The following is a 27,381-nucleotide window of genomic DNA, read 5'->3' as shown; positions in this document are numbered from 1 at the left end:
TGGGGTAGAGGACATGCTCCCTTCTGCCTGCAGCAGCTTTATCTCAGCCTAAGCAAAGTCACTGACTGGAGCTAATTGGGGTTAATTAAAGTGACAGTAAACTCAGGAGTTAAATCTTAAAATGCATTCAAGAACCTTAACTAGTAACAAAAATGTATCTTATTTATGTATCACTCAGTTGTAGATCCTCAAATCATCTCTGAATTGGTGCTGACACTGTCCTTCCTTCTGGAGGGGGGCTACTTTTGTTCTCCATGGTTCCTGTGTGTGTTGTAACTATTCACCGCTCCAAGCTCAACCCTGGACTACAATCTCATGTTTAGTTTACTAATTTGTATTGAGCTTGTAGTCCATCACAGGAGTGAGCTTGGAGTGGTGGTTACTTTATAACACACACAGGGACAATGAGGAACAAAAGTAGCCCCCCTCCAGAAGGAATGACAATGTCAACAGGAATTTAGAGATGATTTCAGGATCTACAGCCGAGTGATACATAAATAAGCTACATTTCTAAAATTTCGAAAATGTAACCCCTGAGTTTAGTGTCACTTTAATGATGGCTTTTTAATGAGCAAAGGCTGACTATAAAAAAAAGATACTATACTGTATATAGTGATATGTGAGATAGTTATCCATACAGACTTGTATAGTAACTAATAGGTCAATTTTAAAGACTTGAAACAAGTTCCCTTTTCATTTTTTAACACAAGTGCTCTTTTAAAAACAAATCCAGGAGTCTTTCACTGAACATATATGTGAAATAAAACATGTTTTTTTAATTTGCCTGTACTTCCAAAATAACTAGCAGTTCCTTTATTGATAAAGTTCGGCCTGATTGAAATGAAGTTTGCACGGGTATTAGCTCCATCTCCATAATAGCAGAGTGGAATTGCGTTTGACCTAAAGAACATTATAGAGATCACCCTGTAAATTACATCAGGCAATAGCATGGCATTATCGTTAGGTAAATGATCTAGAATGTTGATTATCACACAGTAGTTAATATCACCGTCTAATTTAGAAATAAAATTTCCTGTGCCTTAACTACACCGTTATTCAGGGATGGCAGGAATAGCTATGCGAAAATATTGCCCCATTTGGTGACTGTGCAATATATTATTTTATTTTATTTTTTTCACTTAACAAAAAAAAAAAAAGAAGGTGGTAACCTTTGGTATCAAGGAGGAAATTAAAGGCCTTCCTTTAAGAGGATTTTAATGACCTGGAACACTTGCTTGGGAGGTAATGATATGATAGTGTTTATAATGAGTTTTTATAAAGTCACAAAATTAGATAGACTGTTCTATATGTGTTTAGATTTACCATTGCCATGAATATAAATTACAGATGGAGATGAGTAAGTTGATGTAAGTGGCCAATGTCTTCAAAAATTGACAGTATGGTTAGCAGAACCAATCCATTCAAAGCTTTAAGGAGCAATAAATCAATGATTGAAAATATGTGCACGCTAAAAATAAGCCATCATTTCCCATTGAAATGAATCTGTCATTAAAATACAAATTCATTTAAAAATGTTACCAGTAAAGAATGAATTAAATACTCCACTCTGCCAGCAATGACAAACAATGTTCTGTTGACAAGAAATCCCCGGCAGAAGTCTTCCCCTTAAAATTTAAATTTCTGGGTCTCAGGTATCCCTGCAATGCTTAGTGGTTCTTCCCACTAACCTCCTCATCACTACTGTGTCCTGTAGTGACATGGAAGTTGCTGAGAGGAAGCAGTGGTTTGTAGCACAGGAGATCGACAATTCTTTATAATCTTTTTTGGGAAGGGGGGACATTGTGCTGTGTGGATGTTTGCTTGTGATGGGGTCCTGACACATGCTAGGGGTTATTGATGGCTCCGACACATGCTGTGGGTATTGCTGGCCCTGACACATGCTGGGGGTTACTGTTGGCCCTAACACATGCTGGGGGTTATTGATGGCTCTGACACATGCTGTGGGTATTGCTGTCCATGACACATGCCGGGGGTTATTGATGGCTCCGACACATAGTGCGGGTATTGCTGGCCCTGACACATGCTGTGGGTTACTGTTGGCCCTAACACATGCTCGGGGTTATTGATGGCTCCGACACATGCTGTGGGTATTGCTGGCCCTGACACATGCTGGTGGTTATTGCTGGCCCTGACAAATGCTGGTGGTTATTGCTGGGCCTGACACATGCTGGGGGTATTGCTGACTCTAAAACATGTTTGGTGTTATTGCTGGTTCCGACAAATGCTGGGGGTTATTGCTGGCTCCGACACATGCTGGGGGTTATTGCTGGCCCTGACACGTGCTGAGAGTTATTGTTTTGCTGCAGCTGACACCAAAAATGGCACTTATTTCATTTCCACAAACTCTTCAGTGTATCCCCAAGGCCCTATTTTGGCTAAACCAATCTAAGGCGAAATTGTGGCAGACTACAGCCCACACACTGTGAAGCAACACCCACTTTATTGACCATGACCTCTTTTCGGCCATACACACAGGTACACTACTAATGCCACATTTTTGTTTCCTCAATCCTCCACCCAGGATGAAAGAAAATATCTTATTAACACATACTAGATCTAGAGTAGTGGCTTAGTAAACAGTTTATCATCAGTGGCCCAGAACTAGTCCAGTAATCAGAGAAGGAAACTAATCCCCTGAGTCATGGGGTCTGCATGTGGGCTGCTGGTTCCCTTAAAATGGCTCCCTATGACCAGAGAAAAGGAAATGCATTTCATGGTGATTAAAAAGTAAGGAAACATAGTAAAATACTATATGTATCTATAAACAGTACATATAGATAGATAGATAGATAGGTAGATAGATAGATAGATAGATAGATAGATAGATAGATAGATAGATAGATAGATAGATAGATAGATAGATAGATAGATCTATATATATATATATATATAGATAGATATATTTATTTATTTATTGGTTGAAAGGGGTGAAATGGAAAAAAATTACAGAAAAGCCTTGAAGTGTCTATTTCACTTCTTTATAAAGAGGCCGCTGTGAGACGTGGGAGAGCAAGTTCAGATAAGGCTAATATTCACGATTATAGCAGTATGCTCTTGTCTCTGTGGGCCTCTTATTGATCTTCCTCCTCAAGTCAACGATACATTTTAGACCATTTAAACCTTTTCCCCCCTCTCTCTCATTTAATGAAAAGGCATTTTAAAAATCCAAGACTGACTGATTTCAACCTTGCAAAATCAATCCATTTAGTTCTCAGAGCTGGTAAAGTGGTTGTCAGTACAAACCTCCATCCGGGGTGGTCACGTGCACCCAGCCGCTGCTTATGCTATGGGGTCCGTTGGAGACTTCAAGATAGAGCTGATTCTTGGTGTGTGGGTACAGGCCACCAATTACGGTGCTCTTCACATCTGCTGGGAACGTCAGCGTCTTGTTATATCTGGACGAGGTTAATATCAGGGAGTAATGATCAACATCACCTTGCAAATCCTGTACAGCTGGAAAGAATGAGAATATATTTCCAGTCACTTAACAGCAACTTCAGAAACATATCACCTGGTTACAATAGCCACTGCTTAATTTGTTTCCATCCATGTTTTAACTACTGTGTAGGGATTATTGGACATTTAAAAGCTAGCTCCTGCCAGAGCCAATATTTCAGCATGATTGGTGGGTTATTGTATTACATGCTCATTTCTTGCATATCTTGTGGTCTCCCAAGGTAACACATCCTTAAACCTATTGCAGCCATTACAAACCAAGGAATGGGGGTCACACCACACATAATTTTGAATAAAGAAATAATCAAACTGTTGAGGTGTGATAGAGTGACACCTTGTCACAAACCCGAGCCCCGTCTCCTCACACAGCCGCGGCGCCGTCTCGTTGCTAGGAGACGGGCCAGCAGGCTTGCGTACTCGGCTCCTCCCTCCAGACGTCTCCCTCGGACTCGTCACACATAGGAGTGAGGGCATAGCAGCCTGGCCCTTCGGAAGCATCCTGTTGCTAGGAGACGTTCGGGAGGGCCTCTGCTGACTGCTCCGCCCCAACACACCTGCCTACTCATAAAAGCCTGGAAGGCACACTTGCTCAATGTTCTAGTGAGGTAGAACGTTGAGCAATTCCTTAGGGCTCATACCTCTGCTGAAGCACATGAACCTTTCGTTTCCAGAGCATAGTAATCCGGTCTTCTTCCAGCACAGCAGTGATCCTTCGCCCTGTATTCCTGGAGGGCTCGGAATACCCCAACAAACCGCAAGTACCATCCTGGACTCTGCATCTGTGCACATTGCCTGCAACTCAGTGGGGTTTAAAGAGACACTGCTCTACAAAGGGGGTTGTTTCTAGGAGTACTGCTAATCACTGTTTGATATGCCTGCATTCAGGAACCTACTTGTGATATCTATGTTACCTTGCCAAGTTAATTGCTGTTGCTATAGTGTTATGCATTAGTGGAGTGAACTACTGTATACTAAACCACATACTGGACTACCTTTTCCTTTCCTCTGCCAAGTTGCTTGTAGTTTCTATAGTTTTTATACATTAGTGGAGTGAACTACTTTATAACGAACTACAAACCCCCACAGGCCCCAACTAACCACACTATTGCAACAGAGGGAAGGTTCACTTGTTGTTACCTCTGCAATTACAGCCTGTGGTGGCGTATGATGTGTGAAGGGTTCCTACCTCACTCAACCACACTAAGAGTGTAAGTGTGAACCCCCACCTGAGCCATCCACAAAGCCTCTCCGCAGCTGAGATCCTCAGCCAAACTCGCTCAAACGTTACACACCTTTGTTTTGGTAAAAGGGGTCAAAGACACCATCTTAATGGGGAATTGCACAACGTGCTTCTCTAAGGTTGGCCATACACTTACAGTTTTTTTCTCGTTCAGCCCTGCTTGATTCCTCCATCTATGCTAAACAGCATGGATGGGAATTCCCTCCCATTGGGGTTTTGTATGCTGATGTCAGAATACCTGAACAATGACTGCAGCTAACTAGCTGCAGCTTCTATTTGGCAGAGAATGTTTGACCTGGTTCCTTCGATAAAACTTGACTGAAACCAAAAGTAAAATCAGTAGGACTCGGTTCAAAATTCAACCAGTGTATGGTCAGCTTAAGGGATATAAAACCCTAGAGAGTGGCAGAGCCCATCTGTGCTTTATCCCAATTTAAAGTGGACACATCAGTATTACCAAATTATATATTGTTTATGTTTTACTCCTCATTGCATGAATTAAACAACAAAAGGAGGAAGAAAAAGTCGTTCTCTCAAGCTGATTTATAGAACCTAAAGCCTGCCTAAAATATAACACAATAACATCACACCATTGGAGGCTGCAAAGAGTCAGTTGTTTTCAGACACACAGTAAAAATCAGCAAAGCACGACCAGTTTCTGGATATATGTCTATAAAAGCTTGTTGGATATCCTATTCCAAAACCATGGCTATCATTATAAACTTGGCCTCTCTTTGCAGCTATAATGGCCTCTACTCTACTGGGAAGGCTTTCCACAAGATGTTGTGTCTGTGTGAATTTTACCCATTTAGGCAAAAGAACATTTGTGAGGTCAGCTACTGATGTTGGATGAAAAGACCTGACTCACAATCAGTGTTCCAACTCATCACAAAAGGTTGAGGTCAGGGCTCTGTGCAGGCCACTTGAGTTCCTTAACACCAAACTCATCAAACTGTGTAATTATGGAGCTGACTTTATGTATAGGGACACAGTCATGCTGAAACAGAAAAGTACCTTCACCAAACCGTTGCTACAAGGTCGGTGCACAATTATCTAAAGTGCCTGATGGTGTATGATGTACGATTAAAATACATATAGAAAAAGGTTAAATTGCAACCGAAAACAGAAAATGTGAACAAAAGCATATACACAGTAAACAACACACTATGGGGATGATTTACTAAAGAATATGCACAGCAGCATTGATTGTATCCTTAAACCATATCCTCATAGTGCTTAATATCACCCATGCTCTTGCTTTAGTGAATGAACCCCAGTACAACACACACATTTTAAATGACACAATGAATACTTACTGGGTTTGGTCCACGATGCTTCTATGGCAGTGTGGTTAATAGCATGAGCAGTAAAATGATTTCCTCTTATAGGAGGGCCAGGAAGGGTCATCCCAATTACATCAGAACTGAATGCATACCCTACTACGTTATGTACAATAAGTCTGTATTCATAGGACGTATACCTAAAATGCAGAAAATAAGATTGTTTTTAGGATAAGTTCACCCTCAGCACACAGGAACCATAAATAGTTTATGTAGTATCTAATATAAAGTTGGCAACATTTTAAAACAACTTCCAGGTAAATTTTTTCTTTATGAACCAACATAACACTGCTTGTCATGACAATAGTACCTCCATATAGGACTACATAGACAGTGTTTCTTAAAAAAAAAAAAAAAAATCTTTTACCAGAAATGAGTGCACCTCCTTATGAAAATGTGAGCTGCCTGGCTGTCCTCTGCCTTATATAATACACAAAGTTAGGGCTCATGTGCATGTCAACAGGCGTTCTTGTCAAGCGCTGTGCTTTCCATTCATAAAAAAAAATGCAGCATTTGACAGGAAAATCCTGTGTTCTACCTGCTGTGCCTACAGATCAAACAAAACTCAATCGGACAAACTGCATCCAAGGAAAGGCAGTGCAATACAAGGTAGGTCAAATGCAGTCTTGGAACTGTCATATGTGCTCTATGAAAGTTAATGGGATTTTGCTGATGTGTGTTCCAAATGCATGTCAAACACAGGAAAACAATGCCCATTCGACATGAGCCCTTACTGACCTGGAACAACTATGCAGATCAGGAATACTGACGTCACCATTTTAAAATAACATCCTGCAGAAAGTTTGGATTTTGGATATCCAAAAGTTTGGATACCCATTATTGGCATCCCTAAATTATTATAGATGCAAGCTTTCAAGATTCCTTAGATCGCTTTCTCAGGCTTATACACGTACGGTATAAAGCGTGACATAAGGATCTAAGGATTGCTGAAAGCTTGCATCTTTAACAAGTAAGTCAATAAGGGGCATCACTTAAACGCCAAACTTTCTGCACTAGTTGATGGCTAAAGGGTACAAGACTCTACTACTGCTAAAATACCATCCTAATCTGGATGCTCAGACGGCTACATTAGTATGTGCTGTCCGTGGTGCTAATCCTATGTGTTCACAGGCTTAGCACTCAGCACCATGGACGGCACATATTAGTGTACCTCTAAGCATCCAGAATAAGATGGTATTCTAACAGTAGTAGAGTTTATATTTGTTTTTTAAAGCTAATTTCTGGTCATAAAAAAATAAACATTTCTTTCCGACTCCACCCACTTCTACCTAATCTTTATCTATACTTTTTTTTTTATGCAACGAAAATCCGCATTTACTTTCCTGCAACTGTGGTCATGTGACAATTCTTCCGTGTCGCTTTCTGGCTGTCAGAAATGTGCATCATGGGTCTCCACAGGCTTCTCAAGTCTTCTAGCAGCAGCATCATGATGTCAAGGGGAAGGCTAGGGACCTATTGATGTAATACATGATATGTGCAGTAGTGCATTGCACCGCCTTTCATTGTAAAGATCACCCAAAAGCAGCTCCACAACACACAGACATTACAGCACACCACAATTTCAAAGAAATCCACTACCATACATTTTGGCGTGCTGCATCAGAAAAAGTATTGCAGGTATATTTTCCTATCAGCTATGGTGCATTGGCAGCCTATATAAAATGAACCCCACAGAAGCTTCCAATGCAATTACACTATGTCTGCTCTGTGCACCCCTTTTGTAAAGAGGGGGGTGGCTTATCCAAAAGTAAAAGAAGTTAGCACCCGCACACCTAGGTCCAATGCACCAATCCATCCTCTTATTGACGTCAGACACACATGGCATCACAAGTACAAAGCAATGTTTCAGAACCTAGCATGGTCCCTTCATCAGGCAAGAAGCACAGTGACCACTGGCTTGGTTCCGAAATGTTGCTTTGTGATGCCATGTGTATCTGACGTCAATAAAAGAACAGAATGATGCCTTGTACCTACCGTAGGTCTGCAGGTGACTACTTCTTTTACATTTGGATTTACGCAGCGCCATTGGCATGTCATTCAGCACCCCCCATAATATTACCATGGGATTCCGGTCTGGCAGTGTAATGAGACATGAGTAAATTGTAGCTTATCCAAAAGAGTCTGTACTGGTCCTTTTATGCCTGCTGGCCATAGTCCAAAGGCCATGCAAAATGCTTTTTAAAATATTCTAAGGGGCAAATCCGCACATGAATTCACTGGGACCACAAATCTCGAACGCCCAGGATTCACTGTGAACATGTGGTAGTGGCGAACCTGAGCCTCATCCCTACTGGTGATTGGTCCTTTGTCCCCAGTTTGCCTTATTTTGGGGCAAAGCTTCCACAGTAGATGTCCTCTTTAAGTGTTTGTCTATTACCTTACTAACGTTTGCACTGACAGGTGCACTTCACGAATAGTGTTAAGCATGTGCATACTATACAAGCAACATAATTGTTGGGTTACACAAAATCAAATATCTCCCATGTAGTGGTTCTCTCAGGATTTCCGTCAAAGCAGAAGCCAGCAAAACACAAATTATTTTTCTTTTAGCCGTAAAGAAGATACATTTCCCATGTTCCATTTCACAACACTGCAATGTACACAAAGCTGCTATAAAATTCTGCTCGGCGCTGTTTATACTCTCTATTAAAAATGCCAGCACTTTTTTTTTTTTTTCCACTGTTTTGTAATCTTACCTGCTAAGACCCTTATCTTCATAGAACCACCGAGTTCCTGAGTAAATATTCTGCCACAGATTTAAATCTTTAGGGGGATTTGATGCAAGTGGTTGCAGGATTGTGCGTCTCAAGAGTTCAAATCTAACACAAAAGACAAGCAAAGCGCACGGATTATCTCCACTAATATTATTAAACAAAAACGGGGTTTTCAAACATTATTTTGTTTTTACAGCTGCAAAATTGCTCAGATAAACATGTTGAGGGTTCCAAACTTATTTAGCTACTGAAAAAAAAAAGTCATTTTTTTCACAAGAAATATATTAACACATGACATCTCCAAGAGGGTTTTATCTGGAAAAACTGCATCAACCAGCATGCTATCAAAAGCAAGCTTATAGCTCAAATATTTCCTCTATATGTCTGAAGATTATGTTTTTTTTTTTCCATATAAATGTTTTTATTATTTTAACACACAGTACATCCATCAGAATGAAACATTACACAACATGGTGCGCAGACCATTATCTCAATAGAAGGACATGTAGCAGTATTATGCAGGTACAGCTTGATACATATGTATGGGGTTGTTACAGATTACTAGGTAATCATATTGTATGGCATTAGATCCGGGGAATCAGAGGTCTTCAGGGAGTATTAGATTAGTTATATTTAGTATATATCCTTGCAAATTAATATTCAGTCTATATCCTTTCATGGTTACTGTCTTCATATTTGGGATAGTAAAGCGTTAAGCACCGAAGATATTACATTAAGAGGCTAATAGAATGTATGTCAAGTACCTTCAGTAGTACTCAAGACCTCGTGGCTTCCGGAGGTGGCAGTAGATATACTATCACTAACGTGACTCAGAGTCAGCCAGGTAGGATAACGGACAACGACACCACACAACACAGACAGGACAACAGAGGGTAAAGGGGTACACTCTGGTTCAGATGAGGTTACGTCAGGGTGTTTGGAGGTCAGAAGAGGGAGAGAGGGAAAAGCGAGAGAAAGAAAAAGAAGAAGGGAAGGGGGAGTCGGATCGTGTGGTGGCACCAGTGTGTGCTATACATGGCAACGGTGGTGAGAAGGTCAGATAGAGGATTATGTTTTTTTTTATCCATGATCATAAAAATAAATTATTGCTAAATTATTTTGTATCATTCTTGATCTTTTTTCTATTTTTATTTTGCTGTCTATAGATATTAGATGAACTTAGTGCCTTGATCTAATTGCTAATGGTTTTTTTGTTATTATTTTTTTGCAAATGATTTTTATAAAAACATGCATGCTCACATTGTCCATCTGTGCATGTTTATGGAAAGGAAGAGAGTTTACAAACACCAGCGGCAGTATCTCTGTTATTAATTGGATATTGTTAAACACGATTCTATTGTTTTATACAGTATGTAGCCAGTTCATATTACCTACAAATCTAACATGCTCTTAAAGAGACCCTGTCAGGGGGTGTAAACATTTACAGCTGCAATTACATATGAAAGAAACATCTTTATATGTACCTGCCCAGTGGGAAGTGTGTTTAATCATCACTCTCTATTTAAGAGGGACTGGCACCACTACTATTTGACACTTCCGGGTATGTTGAATAGTGTGTCCCTCACTTGTATTGTGGTCCCACTCGCTAACCCCTACATTATTACTGTGTCCAATAGTAAAATAGGGGTTGGCAGGAGGAACCCTAGGGGCCAGCAGTGGAGGCCTTGGAAATGTCAAGTAGTAGCAGCCCCAGCAGCTCTTCAAGAGAGCGAGGATTCTGCCCATCACACTCTGAAGAAGTGTCACACTAAAGAAGTGTCTAAATCTAACAACAAGACTCAAGCACTGAAGAAGGGAAAGTCCATATATTCTGAAACATGTTGGCTGTATGCCACCACCCTCACCAAAGTGGTTGAACAAATCACAGAATTTTTCATCGATCTGTACTAGGTGCTCCTGATCACAAACTCATAAAAAGACAAAAAAAGGGAGCTCCCATTAGCGACTTCCTTTTGAAAATGATAATTGATAATGGCTTTAATCCAAACCCACTGAAGCACGAGGCTCACTACACGGCAGTCAGTTTATGGGTGCTTGGTGGGGATCAGAACTGCCTGTCAAGCCCCCATAAATCTCAGATGTGGTAATAAGCCTAATAAGGTGCAACTAAAAACAACCTCAACCCAATTTTAAGAATTCATTACTGATGATTTTTCTAAAAAAAGTGATTTTTGGAGAGTAAAAGAACCAATAGGGCTCATGTATGAAAAGGGACCTAAAGGCAATATTTCATGTAGGCCACAGAAAACAACTTCCCTGAATAACTTTTAAAACTGGACTTTAAAGTTAAAAACTGGAAGCTGGTTTGGTTGCTGTAGGCAATAGGGATGAGTCAAAGGATGTAACCGAAAATGATTTTGCCATAAAATTTCCAATTTTGTCTTTGCTGAATGTCCTCAAATGTAGCCCCATATTTTGCCATTGAACTGCTTAGGTGAAATTTGCTTGAAAAAAACCCCTAATGGATTTGTATTTTAACCATGGAAACGTCAAGTCAACTTAAAGGAGAACTATGAGGTGAGTGCTTTTCACTCACCTCATAGTTCTAGCCGACCTGTGACAATGAGACTGTCACAAGTCGGCTCAGTAGATCGGGAAGTGAGTGAACACATACCGGCGTTCGCTCACCTCTCGATCCTGTCACGGCTCTCGGCCGTGACAGGGGAGGGGCTGGAATCATCCCCTCCCCGCTCCGATCAGCCAGCGCTGACTGGCGGAACGGACGGGGAGGGGGCGGATACAGCTGGCTCTGCCTCTAGATAGGCAGAGCCAGCTGTCAGTCACGCAGCTGGGCGGATCCCGGCACAATTGTCGGGATCCGCTTCAGCTGGGGCGTCTCAGTATACCTCGAGCAGCAGCTCGCGGTATACTGCGGCGTCTCAGTATAGCTTGCGGTATACTGAGCCTAGGGTGATGGGAGGACACTAGTTTGTGTCCTCCCGTTACACTAAGGAGAACTATGGGGAAAAGACTTAACCCCATAGTTCTCCTTTAAACAAAACAGATAAACAAAGCCATGTAAACGCCTGGTCAGCTAAGCCAAGCTATGGCATTGACAACTTTTCTTTAAAAAAAGATGGTACTCATAAATAAATAATAATAATAACAATAATAGTGTAAAATACATTTTAAATAGTTTAAAAAATAGACGGGTGCTTCATTGAAGCTATTTAAAGCCCACGGTACCCTAAAAACACCATAAACCACTTTCATTTCTTTTTCCTTATAGACTCCAATGCATGTTGCCAAAATGGCAAAATTGTGAAAAACGTTCAGATTTTTGCTTAAATTGAAAAATCTCAGTTTCAATCATGCTTAGTAGACAACCAGGAATGTTACATTTAACACACTTTTCAGGCATGAGTCATAAGCTGGTGCCCTATGATTCCTAAGTTAGTCCTGCAGCACTTGTTTAGTAGGGGACCTCAAACCCTTATTTGTTTAATTAATATTTGTTTCTAGGCTTTGATAAAATATAATGCACAAATCTGCAAAGCACAAACTAAAATTAAACCGGGGACTGACAACCTAGGACACACAGGAACATTAGAACTTCAAAGCTGTTCAGGTAACAGTACATACGGTGGAGTTTTTCTTTAAAACCTTTAACCCATTATTTTCTGATTCTACATGGAAATGTGGCTTTCCTCATGGTCTATAACACATACAGTAAGTACCTGGCATTACCTTACATCTGGTCCATTAGGCCTTGAAGGAGGCTGCCAGGAAACAGCAATGAATGTCTCACTGACAGGCAACACGGAGAGAGGGCCTACACCCTCTGGTGGTGCAGGCTGAGTGGTAACCAATGTGGGTTGACTTTCAGTACATCCCCCGAGATATGACCCTCCTCCAGAGCAGGCCACCACTGTTACAGAGTAGTTGGTGTACGGGATAAGATTTGTCATTGTGTAGCTTAATAGCGCAGTATCAGTAATGACAACTTTAGGCTCTGGCATGCGGATTTCATAGCTTAATATTTCTCCATTTGGTAACAATGGAACTTTCCATGTGATCTGAAAAGAGAAATGGCATACAAAGAAAAGTAAAAGAAGCCATTACAATGCATTTTTAGATGGTCACTATATAGTTAGGTACGGTTGAATAAAGACAGAGGATCATCCAACATAGCATATCTTCAATTTTTGAGTTCAGGTCACCAAGACCAAAAAAACAGAGAGTGAATCTCCCAAATCAGCAATAAAAACCCGACAGAGGTCCTAACAATTCCCTACTTTATCCAAAACAAAAAAAATACTTGTTTTGGCTTTTGATTCACGTTAATAAAATAAACCATCAATCAGTTTTTCTGACAGGTCCCCTTTAAGCACTGCGAGATTAAACTGCGCTTTGAACCTCCATCACTTCAAGGACGATGTTTAAAGATGGCGTGCAGTGAATTGGTAAAGTACACACAGCCACGCTCTGTGCCTCTCCTAAGGCTCGTGGGCTTTTAGGCTGCAGATTGGCATTGCAAAGCGTGGAAGCAGCCGAGCCCATAAGACAGTGTATTCACAGCAGCCTAAGCAGTTTTGTTCATTGACTCAGAGATCAGCGTTTACGCTCGAGAGGCGGCTATTGTTCAAACGCAGAGAGAGAGGAAAGCGATCGTGCCGTCTTATTTTCCTTGACAAAAACACGCCATGATACTTATGAGGCATAATTATGTATTACAGAGGAGTCATTGTATAGTAACCTTGGGAAACATCGCTATTGGTGATTAAGACGTGAGCGCAGATATCTTGCCCGTGGTAATTCCGGAGCTAATAGAGTTGGACGCTTTCACCTCGCCGCTGTGCAGATGTGTTACAAGATGCCGCCGCATGAACTGCGCGGGGAAAGGTCACGCATGGTGGTAAATTGATGTTAATAAACACATTAGCCAATTATAAAGCACAACCTGTATTATTAAGTAATCCCTTAATAAGGATTTAAAGGGCCATCAAGAGCACATGGCAAGCCAGTTTAGTTTAATGTAGATGTAAACCTTAACTAGACGTCATTCAGATTGTCAAAGAGCTGTGTACGAGAAACAAATGTCAATTATTTTCCAAATAAAACACTTTTTTTTTTGTATTCTTTTTTTGGTTCTCAGTACTACTGCTCTCCTTGTCAACTGCACATAGCTACATAGTTAGATTGTAAGCAGGGCCCTCCTTGCTTGCCTTGCTTTGTATTGTAAAGGTAATGTCCTCCTTATATTATAAAGCGCTGCACAAACTGTTGGCGCAATATAAATCCTGTATAATAATAATAAGTGTAGCCCCCATCACCTTCTGTGATGTGGCTACTAGACATTTAGTTATAGCCAGGGCTGTAGTCAGCCTGGCTGGATTTATAGTGGCAATTATATGGTTAATCACAGGTGTTTTGCATTGCCTGTACCCCCCTTGGCGGAGTTTGACTTTGTCATGTGTGGGACAGCCAATGAGAGGCACTGTAATGTATGTACAGTACAGCAGCCAATCACTGGGCTTCTCTCAGCCACTGGTGCATGCTGGGATAGAGTACATATGCTGGTGGGATTTGCCATATGCTCAGACTAGCCGGGACCAGTCGTGGATTAGGGCTGGGTCCTGTTCAGCCTGCCCCCCAGGCTGGGCCTGAGGCCCTGGGGGGTAGGCATGGGCTGGTGTGAGGGAAGAGGTTTCCCTGAGGCCTCCAACATGGGGGAGGCCTGGGGTGCTGAAAGAGGAAGAGAACCGGGACCAGGGCAGGCCCTTGAAGTACCCTGGAACTAAGTGGACTTCAGGAGCATTGTCGGTGTCTTTCCTGGTTGAGGATCTGCATCCATCCTGTCTGTTTGTTACATCAATGGCTGTCCGCTGTCTCCCAGGTGGATCTACACTGATACATCTACACAGTCTGGTGAGTCTGGAGCTTCTGTTGGTCACCCTGGACACATAGAATCCCTCTCCCCCCTCTCCCCAGTGAAGATGTTCAATAAATCATTTACTCAGCATTTTACTACTGGAGTGGACATCAGTTTATGGGCACCAGAAGAAGGGTGGTTAGTGCTATTGGGCGGGCAGCTGAAGGTCATGCCCTAGACAGACAAGAAATGAACTGGGCAACCAGCGGCTCCTACGGTGGTTAGCACTACATAATAAGAATATAATAATAATAATAGACAAGGTTGGAAAAAAGACAACCAGCCATTGTCTGCCTCTGTTGCATACAGAAACACAGGAAAACCTTGTTTCACTCATTCTCAGTTGCTCCCGTGAAAGTCTACAGGGCCAAAAAGGTGCAATGATTTCCCAAAAGCGACGCTTGTACTTTTTGGTGCAACAAGCTTATCACATCACTTGGGTGTGAATGGGCTGGAAATCTTCTTGCTGAGTGTTGTGAGGCTTCTCAAAATGTGCAAAAAAATTGCTCAGGTGTGAACTGGAACTTAGACAGTTGTCACCAGAACAGATGTCCCCATTGGAAGACCTCCCCTATATTCCTGTTGTGGTGGCAACTATAAAAAGTTGGATTTTCCATCACTTTCTGTCTTGTTGACAATACTTACCAGAACAAAGTTGTGGAAGAATCCTCCCAGCAAGGAAATAGGTGGCAAAAATCACTTTCCCGCTCTACCCAAAACTGGAAAAAAAAAAATCTGGCTTTCGGAATACTTTAAAGATACCTGATTTATGGCACAGTGGCTTAGTGGTTAGCACTTCTGCCTTGCAGCACCGAGGGTTCCTGGTTCAAATCCAGGTCAGATCACTATTTGCAAGGAGTTTGCATGTTAAAAAGACAATGGCATAATGGTTAGTACTTCTGCCTTGCAGTACTGAGGTTCCCTGGTTCAAATCTGGGCCAGGACACTATCTGCAAGAAGTTTACATGTTCTCCCTGTGCTTGTGGGATTTCTCTGGGTACTCTGGTTTCCTTCCACACTCCAAAGACATGCTGGTAGGTTAATTGACTCCAGTCTAAAATGGCCCTCATATGTGAGATAGGGACCATAGATTGTAAGCACCTTGAGGGCAGGGAATGATGTGAATGTGCAACTATGTAAAGAGCTGTGTAAATTGTTGGCACTATACACATACCTGTAATAAATAAATGTCAATAGTGCATCTGAATCTCTTTATTACCCTTGGTTCTGCCCACCCCTCTGTAGAGTATTCAGTGTTCGCTGATGATGAATGTATGTGAATTTAATGCATCTTCTACCTTTATATACCTGGACTCCTGCCTACCTTTTCTATAAAGCTTTTGATGAAGTTCTAATGATGGCACGAAAGACGTCAAGATCACTTTTAGTGCCTTTTCATTGATTTTTGTAATAATGAAAGCAGCTTTTAAATTCCAAGAGATCATTATCTTTTTTTCCCCTACTTTGCCACTCTCTATTTGCATTGCTCTCCTTTTCTTAAACATGTCGTTCCATTGTCTATTTTATTAACCAGTTGACATCCGCGGTGTTAAACCCCCTTCCCATCCAGGCCATTTTTCAGTATTCAGCGCTGCGGTACTTTGACTGACATTTATTCTGTCATGCAGCGCTGTACTGAAATGAATTTTATATCCTTTTTTGGGGACAGATAGAGCTTTCTTTTGGTGGTATTTATTCACCACTGGGGTTTTTATTTTTTTACTATATTAAGGAAAAATTACCGAAATTTAAAAAAAAAAACAGTTTCCCCTATATTAAATGATAAAACATTTATTATTACCCAATGTTGTGGTAGAATATAAAAGACGGGGTCATGTCGGGTAAAAAGACACCAAACATGTCAAGCCTTAAAATTGCGTGCGCGCGCGAAACCTCAAAAAACGATAATACCCAAAATTGGCCATAGGCGAAGCGTTAAAAGCTGTTACCGCTCGTCAGTTTAGTGTTATCAGTGATTGATGTCCCTAAAAAAATGAGAGCATATATAGACGATCGGCGGGCTATGGAGCCGCCGATCGTCTATATGTGAAACACCCGGTAACGTTTGCATTGGTCGGGTCTTTTCTGCCCGTGCTCGCCCGCAGGAAAAAAAATGCCGTCTGGAGACGGCAACCCACCAATGCTGCAGTGCCGTCCGTCCGTTTTTTTACAACGGGCGGACGGCAAGTGGTTAAAAAATAAATAAATAAATCGTGGAGAGTTTTGCATGCTGGCGGTTGGGTTTGGAATGACTTTGCATAAATAAGAGCTGGAGTTCCTCTTTAAAATGGATTCAAACTAAATCTCTAAAATCTAATTTTCAGAGAGTTGCTGTTATGGGGAGACAAATGTCTTCCAAATTGCTCTCTGATGTTTTCACCCATGTGCCCTGATTGAGACTACAAGAGGCCATGCTGAAAGACATAGACATGGTGTCATTTTTAGGAAACCAGTCCAGACTCAGAGATGATGTGCAGCTGTCATTATCTGGTTAAACAGCCATAGAAGGTACCTCAAGATGGCTGATCTACGGCAGGACTTTTTAGATTTCAAAGTTTACAAGTACTGTCAGGTTCTCTATGCCTTGAAGTTGTTCTTTGCCAGGGCCGCCATCAGTGGGGTACCGCCGATACTCATGTAAGGGGCACGGGCCCCTCAGGGGCCCAATAACCTTACATGAGCATCGGCCGTACAGGTCGTTGGTAAGTGGAGTTGGCTGGACTCCTGCATCACCGGAGGAAACCGGGGCCCGCACACTTCAAATCCTCACCTGAGTTGTGCTGTGCATATTTAATAGTTGTGTGAGAGTGCGTGTGTTTTTTTTTAAGGTGTGTGTTTGTTTCATTACGTGTGTGTGTGTTTTTTTTTAACCACTTCCCGCGGGTTCACGTAAATGTACGTCCTCCGCTGGAAGTGGTTATACCAAGAACACATAAGAGGTCTCTAAGACCCCTAATGTCACCTAGGGACCCCCAAAGAAGCTGATGAAGCCGAGATCTGCTTCCTCAGCTTCTTCTCTCTGGCTATAGCAGCCAGATGACTGAATGGAGAATGCGGAAGTGATATAATACACATCATTGCCGCATTCACACTACGCGGATGCTGATCTCCCTCCCATCTTACCTCCTGACACCCTCCCGAGCTGGTCCCAGGCCGCAGATGGGGTAGCGGATCCCGGGATTGAAGGTGCAGGAGGGGGGTGGTGGCACTCTAGGAGGGGAGGGGGGCATGCAGCCACAAGATACAAGCGATTGGCGGCTATAGAGCCGCCGATCGTTTGTATGTCAATCAGCCCATAACGGCTGCTCAAAACGGACAGGTTTTTTCTGCCCGTGCGCGCGCTAGGGGGCGTGTGCGAGCAGAAAAAAAGCCATCTAATTACGGCAACCCGCCCATGTGAGTTTGCTGTCCGTCCATTTTTTCACAACAGGCGGACGGCAAGCAGTTAAGGTCCCCCACTCCCCATGTCCACGCACATACAACGCAAGCACGTGTTGTATGTGCCTACGTGCAAAAACAAAAGTCACTGATAGCGCTAAACTGATGAGCCATAAACGCATTTAAAGCGTCGCCTATGGGAAATTTTGGTTTGTAGTTTTTTGCGGTTTCACAGATTCACGCAATTTTAAGGCTTGACATGTTTGGTATCTATTTGCCCGGCATGACCCCAACTTTTATATTTTACCAAAAAATTAGCCATTATATTCTCTTTCTGAGCACTAAATTTCATTTTAGTGTAATTCAGCCTAAAAATGCTTGATTGATGATCAATCAAGATAAACATAAAAACTTGCATCTAGTATGTTTTTATTCTACAGGGCCTCTGATTTCAGAAAATATATAATTGTTTGAGGGGTCTGAAGATGTTTTCTAGCCAAAAATTCAGATTTTATCGTGTGTGCAAATGTAAGAAATTGCTCTGGACAGCAAGTGGTTGATGAGCGCGTGATTTGTGTGTTTTAATGAGTGTATAAATGTTTGGCAGTGATACTTTCAAAAACATTCGCCATCACTATCCTAGTCTGACTGTGGCGCAGGCGAGATCCCAGAGGTAGCGGGGGAAGGGCTGCAGGGCCCGAGGCTGTGGGACCCACTGAGATCTGGTCCCGGGCCCCCCACTGAAAAAATGGTGCCCGCATCTGACCCTGGTGAGAACTCTTTGGCTTTTAAATTTTATTGGCACTGGTATAAAATGTATCCTGTATAGGGGCAGATTGGGTTTATGCAAATATCTGATTGGTTGTTGGGGCGACTACTTTTCTTTTTTTTTAGATTTTACAGCCTGTGTAATTTTGATTTTGTGTTATGTTTTATGCGTATCTGCTGTATACTAGTCAGATGATATGGCTTGCTGTGGTTTGTAATAGACGTGTGCGGGGCAAACAAATTTGGTTCAGACGAAACAAATGAAAATGGAAAACAAAAATTATTTGTTTCGTCAAAGGAAACTAATTTTAATGCTGTTTTGAATTCAGAGGCAATGAGCCTCCGAATCCGAACAAAGAAATTGCAGATCGAGCGGCGGCCATATCAGCCGCTAGCGTGCTCTGCGCATGCTGCTATTTCGGAGTATATCTTGGTATACACCAAGATCGCAGAACTGGAACATGTGGGCGCTGCCATCTTGGTGTATACCTTGGTGTATACCGGAGTCAAGCGCGTCACTAAGCCCAGACTCCAATTCATATACTGTTCTGCATTGCTGAATAAATGTATTGCTGGGATTTGTAGTCCCCCTACAAGCGGTGCCATTCTGCATTAGAGTGTAAGCTCCTCTGTACAGAGACTGATGTGACTGGGGGGGGGCATTAGAGTGTCAGCTCCTCTATACAGAGACTGATGTGACTGGCTCAGTGTGGCGGCGATAGGGTGCAGCGGTGGGGAAGGGGGGCCCAGACCTAAAGCTCTGTAAGGGGCCCCAAAATGTCTGATGGCTGCCTTGTTCTTTGCACATGCAGTGCATCAGGTCAACTTTTAGGGCAGGTTCACACTATTTGCTAGACAAGATTTGGTCCGGGAAATGGTGTGAACCTGCATGTAGTTCCAGTGCATTTCAGACCAGACAAAATGAGACTGCAGTATTTTTCTGATCTGGAATGGACTGCACTGGTGTGAACAGAGGCCAGGAATAGCATAGGGATACATCAGGATGCATTTTGGGTCCGAAAACAATCTGGTCTGGTCTCGAGATGATCTGGATGTGGTGTGAATGAGTCATAAGGCCTGTGTCTGGGGAAACAAGAAACAGTGCAGTGGGGTGACCTGCTTCTTAATTTCTAGGGGAGCTATGTAAAGGTCTTTCACGTACCTGATCCCCACTACCCTATTGGTTGGCGCTCACCTCTCTCCGCTCCAGGTATCAGTCTAAGAGCAAGCCGACTCAGAAGAGCAGGTGAGTATAACTTTTTTAATTTTCCTCCCTAGACCAAAACGAGCATTTAAATTTGCAGGGCAGGGGTAGCCCCCCTTCAAGGGTTGATAATTTCCCCCTGGAGTTCTGCCTTAAGCTTAGAATCCCCCTTGAGTAAGTTACATTCTTAGAGGAAAATGCCATTCGAACACTTGGCTTAGCTCTTGCCACATCCAATCTGTATGCAACGTGGGCACCATCACATGATTATGATACACACGTAATTAGCGGCGAATAACATGACAAAATGGGTGGTGTTATGCCCTACACTAAATTTACCATAATGACAAATATTTGTGTCCATTTAATGGCCATAAATTAATCACAGAACCTGGAGAGACAGCTGCAAATTGATGGCCTTCACTCGAGCACTGATGTTGTAAAAGCCTGTAGACATCCGTTTGAATTTAATAAGGGTCATTAAAAGCACAAAGCAAGTCTCTATCCTCGGCGTTGGTATGCTGCATGGGATTTGTGGATACATAAAACAGATATTTAAACTACATAACAGAGCCAATAAGACGTCCTACAGTTTTGTCAGGTGATGGGTAATTTATACAAATAAAAGCAAACCTGTCATTAGAGAACTACAGAGGTGGCTATTGATCATTACCATCTGGAAATACTACTCCTGTGGCCGTCATGCTGATCCTCCAGTTTCAGAGTCAATATGTATACAGCAAGCGAAATCCGAACTTCTGATCATCATCTTTGCTGGTCAGCAATGTATTCAAGCAGAACTCTTAACCCTTGCAGTAGGGCTACCCTCGAATATACTCACACCTGAACGTGTTCTACGCTCGACGAACGCTCTACAAAACGCTCAAAAATATAAATCCCATTGTATTCAATGGTCTCGTTCCCACCTTGGCGTATTTCCGCCCGTCCCTAACGCGCTACAAAACGGCCCACGCCTGAAAAGGTACATGTACTACTTTGGGCCGTTTTGTTGCGCGTTTCCATTGGGATACAGCCAAGTAACCTTCGGAAACGCGCGACGGTCGCGCAACTTTTTTACCACGAAGTCTGTCGCATATGCGACAGGCGCGCATATGCAATACGCCTAGGTGTGAACGAGACCTTAGACCGGTCCCTGGAGCATCTCTTTACCAGAGTTCAGATTTAACTGCCTCACTCCCAAGATGCGCACACTCACATTTTTTTGCTCTCTCATCAGTGACAGCACGGATGCTTGGTGACTGACCCCCCACAGTGTTGTCACTTGCGGGTGTGAAGAAAGTCCTTGAAGCTTGTGCAGCTTGTTTGGATGGTACTTTAGTAAATCTATGAATAAATCTTTAGAAATTCTCAACAAGAAGCTTTACAACAAGCTGACCTCTGTAGCAGCAGCCACGTTAGAGCTTCATTCATGGTCAAAGTTCACAGCAGAAAGTACTGTCAATTTAATTCAAGAAGCTCCGCTTCCCCTGCTCCCCTTTTCAAGCAGTGGGTTAGCCAGGGATCCCAACCTGAAAAAAGCAATTTCAGGGAGGTTCCCTTCTCATTTCAGGGAGATGCCCTCTGAACCCCCCCCCATCCGTGTGTGTGTGTGTGGGGGGGGTTGTTAGAGCACCCCGCTGAAATGGTGGCAGATAGCAGAGGAAGCTATAGCTTCTTTGCTATCTGCTGTTTTTTTTAAATATTCTGACAGTTGCTGCGGTCAGAATAAAAAAAAAGAAAACCCACCATAGGAATGCATATCTAAATTCCTATTGGCTATTTCAATTTGCAATGTCCAATAGCAAGCTAGCTATTGCACCCGTCCTCTGCTGCTGTCAATCACTAGAAGGGGACCTGATGAAGAACTTCAGATCCCCCTCTGCTGATTGACAGCAGCAGTGGGCGGGTGCAATAGCTAGTTTGCTAATGCAAAGTGAAATAGCCAATAGGAATGTAGCTATGCATTCCTATGTTGTTGTTGTTTTTTTTTTTTCTGACTGATGGCGGCCAGCGGCTCTGATGTCAGAAAAAAATGGAGCTGGGAAAGGTTTACTCTGCTCGATTGAGCATAGTAAACCTTTCTGGGAGAAAATGTTGCTCTCCCGGGCGGCCGGGAGCCCTATCTAAAAGCGGGAGTCTCCCTGAGCGTCCGGGAGAGTTGGGATGTCTGCATTCAATGTGATAGGTTCTCTTTATCAATCTCCACAGGACTCGAACACTAGCACTATTATACACGCCACATCACACATGTACCATGTCATGATCACAGATGATTATTCATGTATGTTCTATTATAAGGAATCATGTATGTAGTGACCACCTTCCCTGCCCGATCCATACCTGAACTTCCCGCGTTCTTTTTGGCTCCACCCCATGACGTCACCACACAACACTACTTCTAATGGATGCCAGAGGCCATTGAGCCCTCTGTAAAGATTGGCGGCCATTTTCCTGTGGACCAGCACTCTCTTTGTCATACCCGGATTCCGCGTGATATTTCGTTTTGTTACTGCTGATAGGAGACGCAAACAGTCCGAACACCAACTGGGAACGATAATGGATGTGAGAATCAGGTCCCGGAGATCTCATACCGGGTCCCGAAACAAATATGGCCGCACCCCACACCACTTCTTGGTCACGTGTGTGGGGTCACCTGGTCACCGTTTAGCTCTTTGATTGGAGGATCTCTGGAGCAGTGGGGTGCCCTGTGATTGGCCGGACTCTCCCGGAACTTGTTTTTTTTTTTTTGACTGACGGCGGCCAGCGGCTCTGATGTCAGAAAAAAACAAACAGAGCTGGGAAAGATTTACTCTGAGTAAACCTTTCCGGGAGAAAATGTTGCTCTCCCAGGCGGCCATGAGCCGCTATCTAATAGCGGGAGACTCCCGGAGCGTCTGGGAGAGTTGGGAAGTCTGGTTAGCAGAGTGCTAGCCTTCTAATCTCTAATGTAAACACAGAGCAAGGAAGAGGAGAGCAGAGTGCAGAGCCAGACTTGGATGACTCCAATGTTTCTCTTGTTAAGGGAGAACTATGGGCAAAACTTTTTTAGCCATGGTTCTCTTTAGGATCACAAAAGAACATTAGTAAATGTCCTCCTGTGACCCAAAACTCAGCATATAGTGGGCTATTGCCTGCTATATGCTGACAGCATAGAGCCACACTGCAGCCGGGAAGGATCCTGACAATATTGTCAGGACCCACCCCACTACTTGATTGACAGCTGGTTTTGCCTCTCTCGAGGCAGAACCAGCTCTGCCCACCACTCCCCTGTCTCTCCCTCAATTCAGCGCAGGAGGAATGTAGAGGGGAGGCGGGAATTCCTGCGGGGAGCGGTGACTGACGGTCCACTGCTCTGTGCAGGGAGAAGATCATAAAGTGGTATGTGATCGCTCAGTCCTTGATGTTATCTATAGAGCCGATGTGTGACAGCTTCAGTGTCACATGTTGGCTCTAACTATTGGGATGACTGTATTTCACTCATCCCATATTTCTCCTCTAACTTTGTGGATGATTGTAGCTAGAGCTCTGTAAGAACTTATATTAAAGCTTATTTACTGCTTGTTAAAAAAAATATGTAAATATTTGACCACAGTTCTACTTTAAGTAATGTCTTTCTAAACACCTCTGGAGCCCCTGAATCAATTCAGCCCATGAGGAGAGCCAGTCACAACCAGCCCAACCCATGGTCAGGCACTCAGTTTCTCAATTCTTGGTGTTGCCCCCTTCAGCCTGGCTTTCTAAAGCCCTGGCCCACCATTGCCATTATTGTAAATACAACTCTTTGTATTGTGACCTTATAGTGCATACTGTTCAGCCTTACATTTAATGCTTAAAACACGGTGTTTTTAAGCATTTAATGCTTAAAACACCGACAATTATATATTTTCTGAAAGCAGCGGATGTAGAATAAAAAAATGCTAGTTGCAATTTTTTATGTCGCACGGTATCTACGCAAATGTTTATCAAACCAGTAATTTTGGGATACAATACACTAAAATGAAATTTAGTGCACAGAAACAGAATATAATATCAATTTTTTGGTAACATATAAAAGATAGAGTCATATCAGGTAGGTAGAAACCAAACATGTCAAGCCTTAAAATTGTGTGTGCACGTGAAACTGCAAAACACTCCAATACCCAAAATTCCCCATAGGTGATGTTTTAAAAGCTGTTACTGCTCATCAGTTTAGTGTTAACAGTGATTGGTGGCCCTAGAATTATTGCTCACCACTGACATTCATGGCGATATGTAGCATGTGTGGCACAGTTTTAGTTGTTGTATGTAGGCGCATCCAACGCATGTTTGCATTGTATGTGCTTGCACGTGGGGAGCGGGGGAATTTTTTTTTGTTTGCATTTTTTATATATGTTACTTTCATTTTTTTTTTACACTCAACTTTATTGCAATCACATAGGGGGCTGACAGGTCCTCTTTATGGAGACATCAGGTGTCTGTCAGACCCCTAATGTCACCTAGGGACCTCAAAGAAGCTGATATAGCAGAGACCTTCTCCTGGCTCTAAGAGCCGGAGAATGTGCACAGTGACACCGGAAGTGATGTAATACATATCACTTCCGGGTCCAGTGATCGGAGGAGAGATCAGTGGCGAGAAGCCAGGGGATCTGTCACGGGAAGCCCGTCCGCACGAGGGACAGTGGAGACCGAGTAAACTAGAGGCGGCCCCAGTGGTGGTGGCCCCACGGCTGCTGCACACAGGTACAGCAGCAGCCGTGTACTCTGTATAACCACTTTTAGGGGATGACGTGTATTTATGCGAACCCACTTGAAGGGGTTAAGGTACTTGAATGCATTTTTAAGATTTTTTTAAAAAGGAAATGAAAATTAATCTTTTAAATCTCCCAGCCTAGTTATATCACATGTTTTAATGTAAAGTTCCCATGTGTGCCTGCAGAAAAAGCTGACAATAAGGTATTACACTTTTACATTTACAGTAAAAGTCTGCAGTGCAGCTATTCATAAATATGTACAAAAGTTGAAAGCACCTTCAGAAGACAAACCTCCAGCACTCACGCAAAATGTGAAATGCTTTGTGAGCAGCTGATCAGATCACTGTAGCAGTGATTTTGGCACATGTACAAGGCTATATTCGCAGAACCATGCATGTATTTACACAAAAGAGGCTTCAAAGCTACAAAAATCCCTCTTGTTTGGTTACACTAATTTCCCTTGAATTAAGTTTGTCTTTGAGCCAAAACAATAGTAGTTATTCAGCCCTCCCTGGCTTCATCCCTGATGATTTCTGCAAATAATTGAAAACTTCTTAGGTAGTCTTACAAACCAGCTTTATTTTTAATTCTGTGAATGGGTTATGTTTTCTTTTATAAAAATACATTTCCTAAATTACATCCTGACTCCAGGGAAAATGTTCCTCCTAGTTTTATATATATTGTGAAAGGGTTAGAACCCTTGTAAACTTGCAATAGCTGTCTGTGACAATTATGTTCACTTTCTATTTGGGATGCACCTAAGCCATTTTTTCAGACTGAGTATGAGTACCGATACTAATTACTGATACCTTTTTTGTAGCGTCATGTGACAGTTTTTCTTATACAATACAGACTAATGATTTTAGGAGAGTGGTGGAGTGCCAGGGCCCAGTGGCAGCTGTGATCCTGGTAGCTCTGCCACTTTCTCCAAGCTGTAGAAGGACTGCAATACATTATATAGCATTGCAGAATACCACAGGATATAAAAGACTGCAAATCTCAGTAATACATTATATAGAAATGCAGCATAATACCATCAGCTGTCAGAAAGCCAAAACAGAGTTCGAGTGTCGCTGTCTGTGCATGCGCAGGCGCCTGTTGTGGACCATAGAGCCATAATAGGAGCAGCGTCTTTGCATGGACGTGCGAAAGTACGCACGGGCACGCGCCGACGTGTCATTTGAACAATTGGCGCCAACTGGGCTATAAAGGCTGTGTTCAGCTATCCTCCTATGCTGTCAGATCGTCAGCTTCCTGTGTTCTGTGTTCCTGTATTTTCTGTATCCTGATTACCCGTTACTGACCCGGCTTGGACTACTCTCTGTTGTTGCTTGCTCCCTGAAGACCCCGGCTTGTTTTTGACCTTGATTCTGCCTCACCCCTTGTACTACGTTGCTAGCTCGTTGATGACCTCGGCCTGCTTGACGATCCTTCTGCCTTGTGTGTTCTGCTTCCAGCTTCCTCAGCTCATCAGATCTAAAGCCTTCTGGATCCTCTTCGGTGCATCCGCATCCTGCTTCCTGCCCGGATCTACGCACTTCATCTCATCTCGCAGACGCAACAGGCTAACTAGCCTCTGGCACCCTTGCCCCTCTGTGCCCCGGCGCCCCTGTAACCAATCCAGGGGCTCCGGGACCGGAGCTGTGAGAGAGGCCGCCCTCGTCAACTCAGACTCCCCTAAGGTACGTGACATCAGCTATAAAGAACTACAAATTCCAGCAATACATTATACAGCAATGCTGAATACCATCAGCTATAGAGGAGTACAAATCTCAGCAATACATTATACAGCAATGCAGAATGACGCCGGCCATAGAGGACTACAAATCTCAGCAATACATTATACAGCAATACGGAACAATCCCAGCAATACATTATACAGCAATGCAGAATAAAGCACAGGACAGAAACAGAGAGCAATATTTCTAAAGTAGCTGTAGAGTTCAGTTTTGCAGCACCATACCTGTACATAGCGCACTCTGTGCTGCTGCTCTTCTTCGAGGTACCAGTCTGATGTCTCGAGCGGAGGGTATCAGGAGGGGAGATGTGTGGGTCGGCAAAAGTGCTGTAAACAGAGGTTCCCCAGAAGGTTGCCACGAGGTCCCCAGCAAGCGTGGGACCTAATGCAGTGGCTTCATTTGCATTATTAAAGCGCCAGTATCAGGTTTTGGTATCTGAGCATTTCCACGAGTATAGCACCGATCAATTTGATAGGAGTCATAAAACAGGAAGTGAGGGGAAATTTCCACCGTGGGAATGCATACTTCAGTTAAAACAATTTGTCTAGCACAGTAGGGAAGGAATATATTTGTATATGCTGTTGTTGTTCCTAGTGGGTCGGTTTCCCTTTGTCCTGCCTACTAGCCAGACAGACGTAAAGGGAAATCTTATCAACATGGACAAAGAGAGAAATAAAAAGGCAATAAAGGTCCTCATCCTTCCCCACTGTTTCTAAGATTAGAAAAAAAAATCTTGTCTAGATTTGGGTCAGTCCACTCAAAAAAATATATTTTCGTTATTAAAGGAGCTCTTGACTTACTTATTTGACTTACTCCATACTCCAAAAGTGTGATCCCCTTGCCTTAATATCCAACTTCCTATTCAACTGGGAGTTTT

At 42.8% G+C, this 27,381-nt stretch overlaps 1 protein-coding gene across 1 annotated transcript in view; it reads right to left on the bottom strand.

The window, feature by feature from the left end:
* Positions 1-27,381, bottom strand: part of USH2A (usherin) — a 534,204-nt gene that overhangs the window by 174,009 nt on the left and 332,814 nt on the right. Inside the window, exons 44-47 of the mRNA XM_018556052.1 lie at positions 12,501-12,829; positions 8,775-8,897; positions 6,034-6,197; positions 3,265-3,474 (exon numbers count right to left, since the gene is read on the bottom strand). Of these exons, the coding sequence (XP_018411554.1) occupies positions 3,265-3,474; positions 6,034-6,197; positions 8,775-8,897; positions 12,501-12,829 (826 nt within the window). The remainder of the gene's footprint in view (positions 1-3,264; positions 3,475-6,033; positions 6,198-8,774; positions 8,898-12,500; positions 12,830-27,381) is intronic.

This window comes from Nanorana parkeri, unplaced genomic scaffold (genome assembly GCF_000935625.1).
Source record: "Nanorana parkeri isolate BGI_ZX_2015 unplaced genomic scaffold, ASM93562v1 scaffold1, whole genome shotgun sequence".
Taxonomy (NCBI): domain Eukaryota; kingdom Metazoa; phylum Chordata; class Amphibia; order Anura; family Dicroglossidae; genus Nanorana; species Nanorana parkeri.
This window is presented reverse-complemented; position numbering and strand designations above follow the sequence as displayed.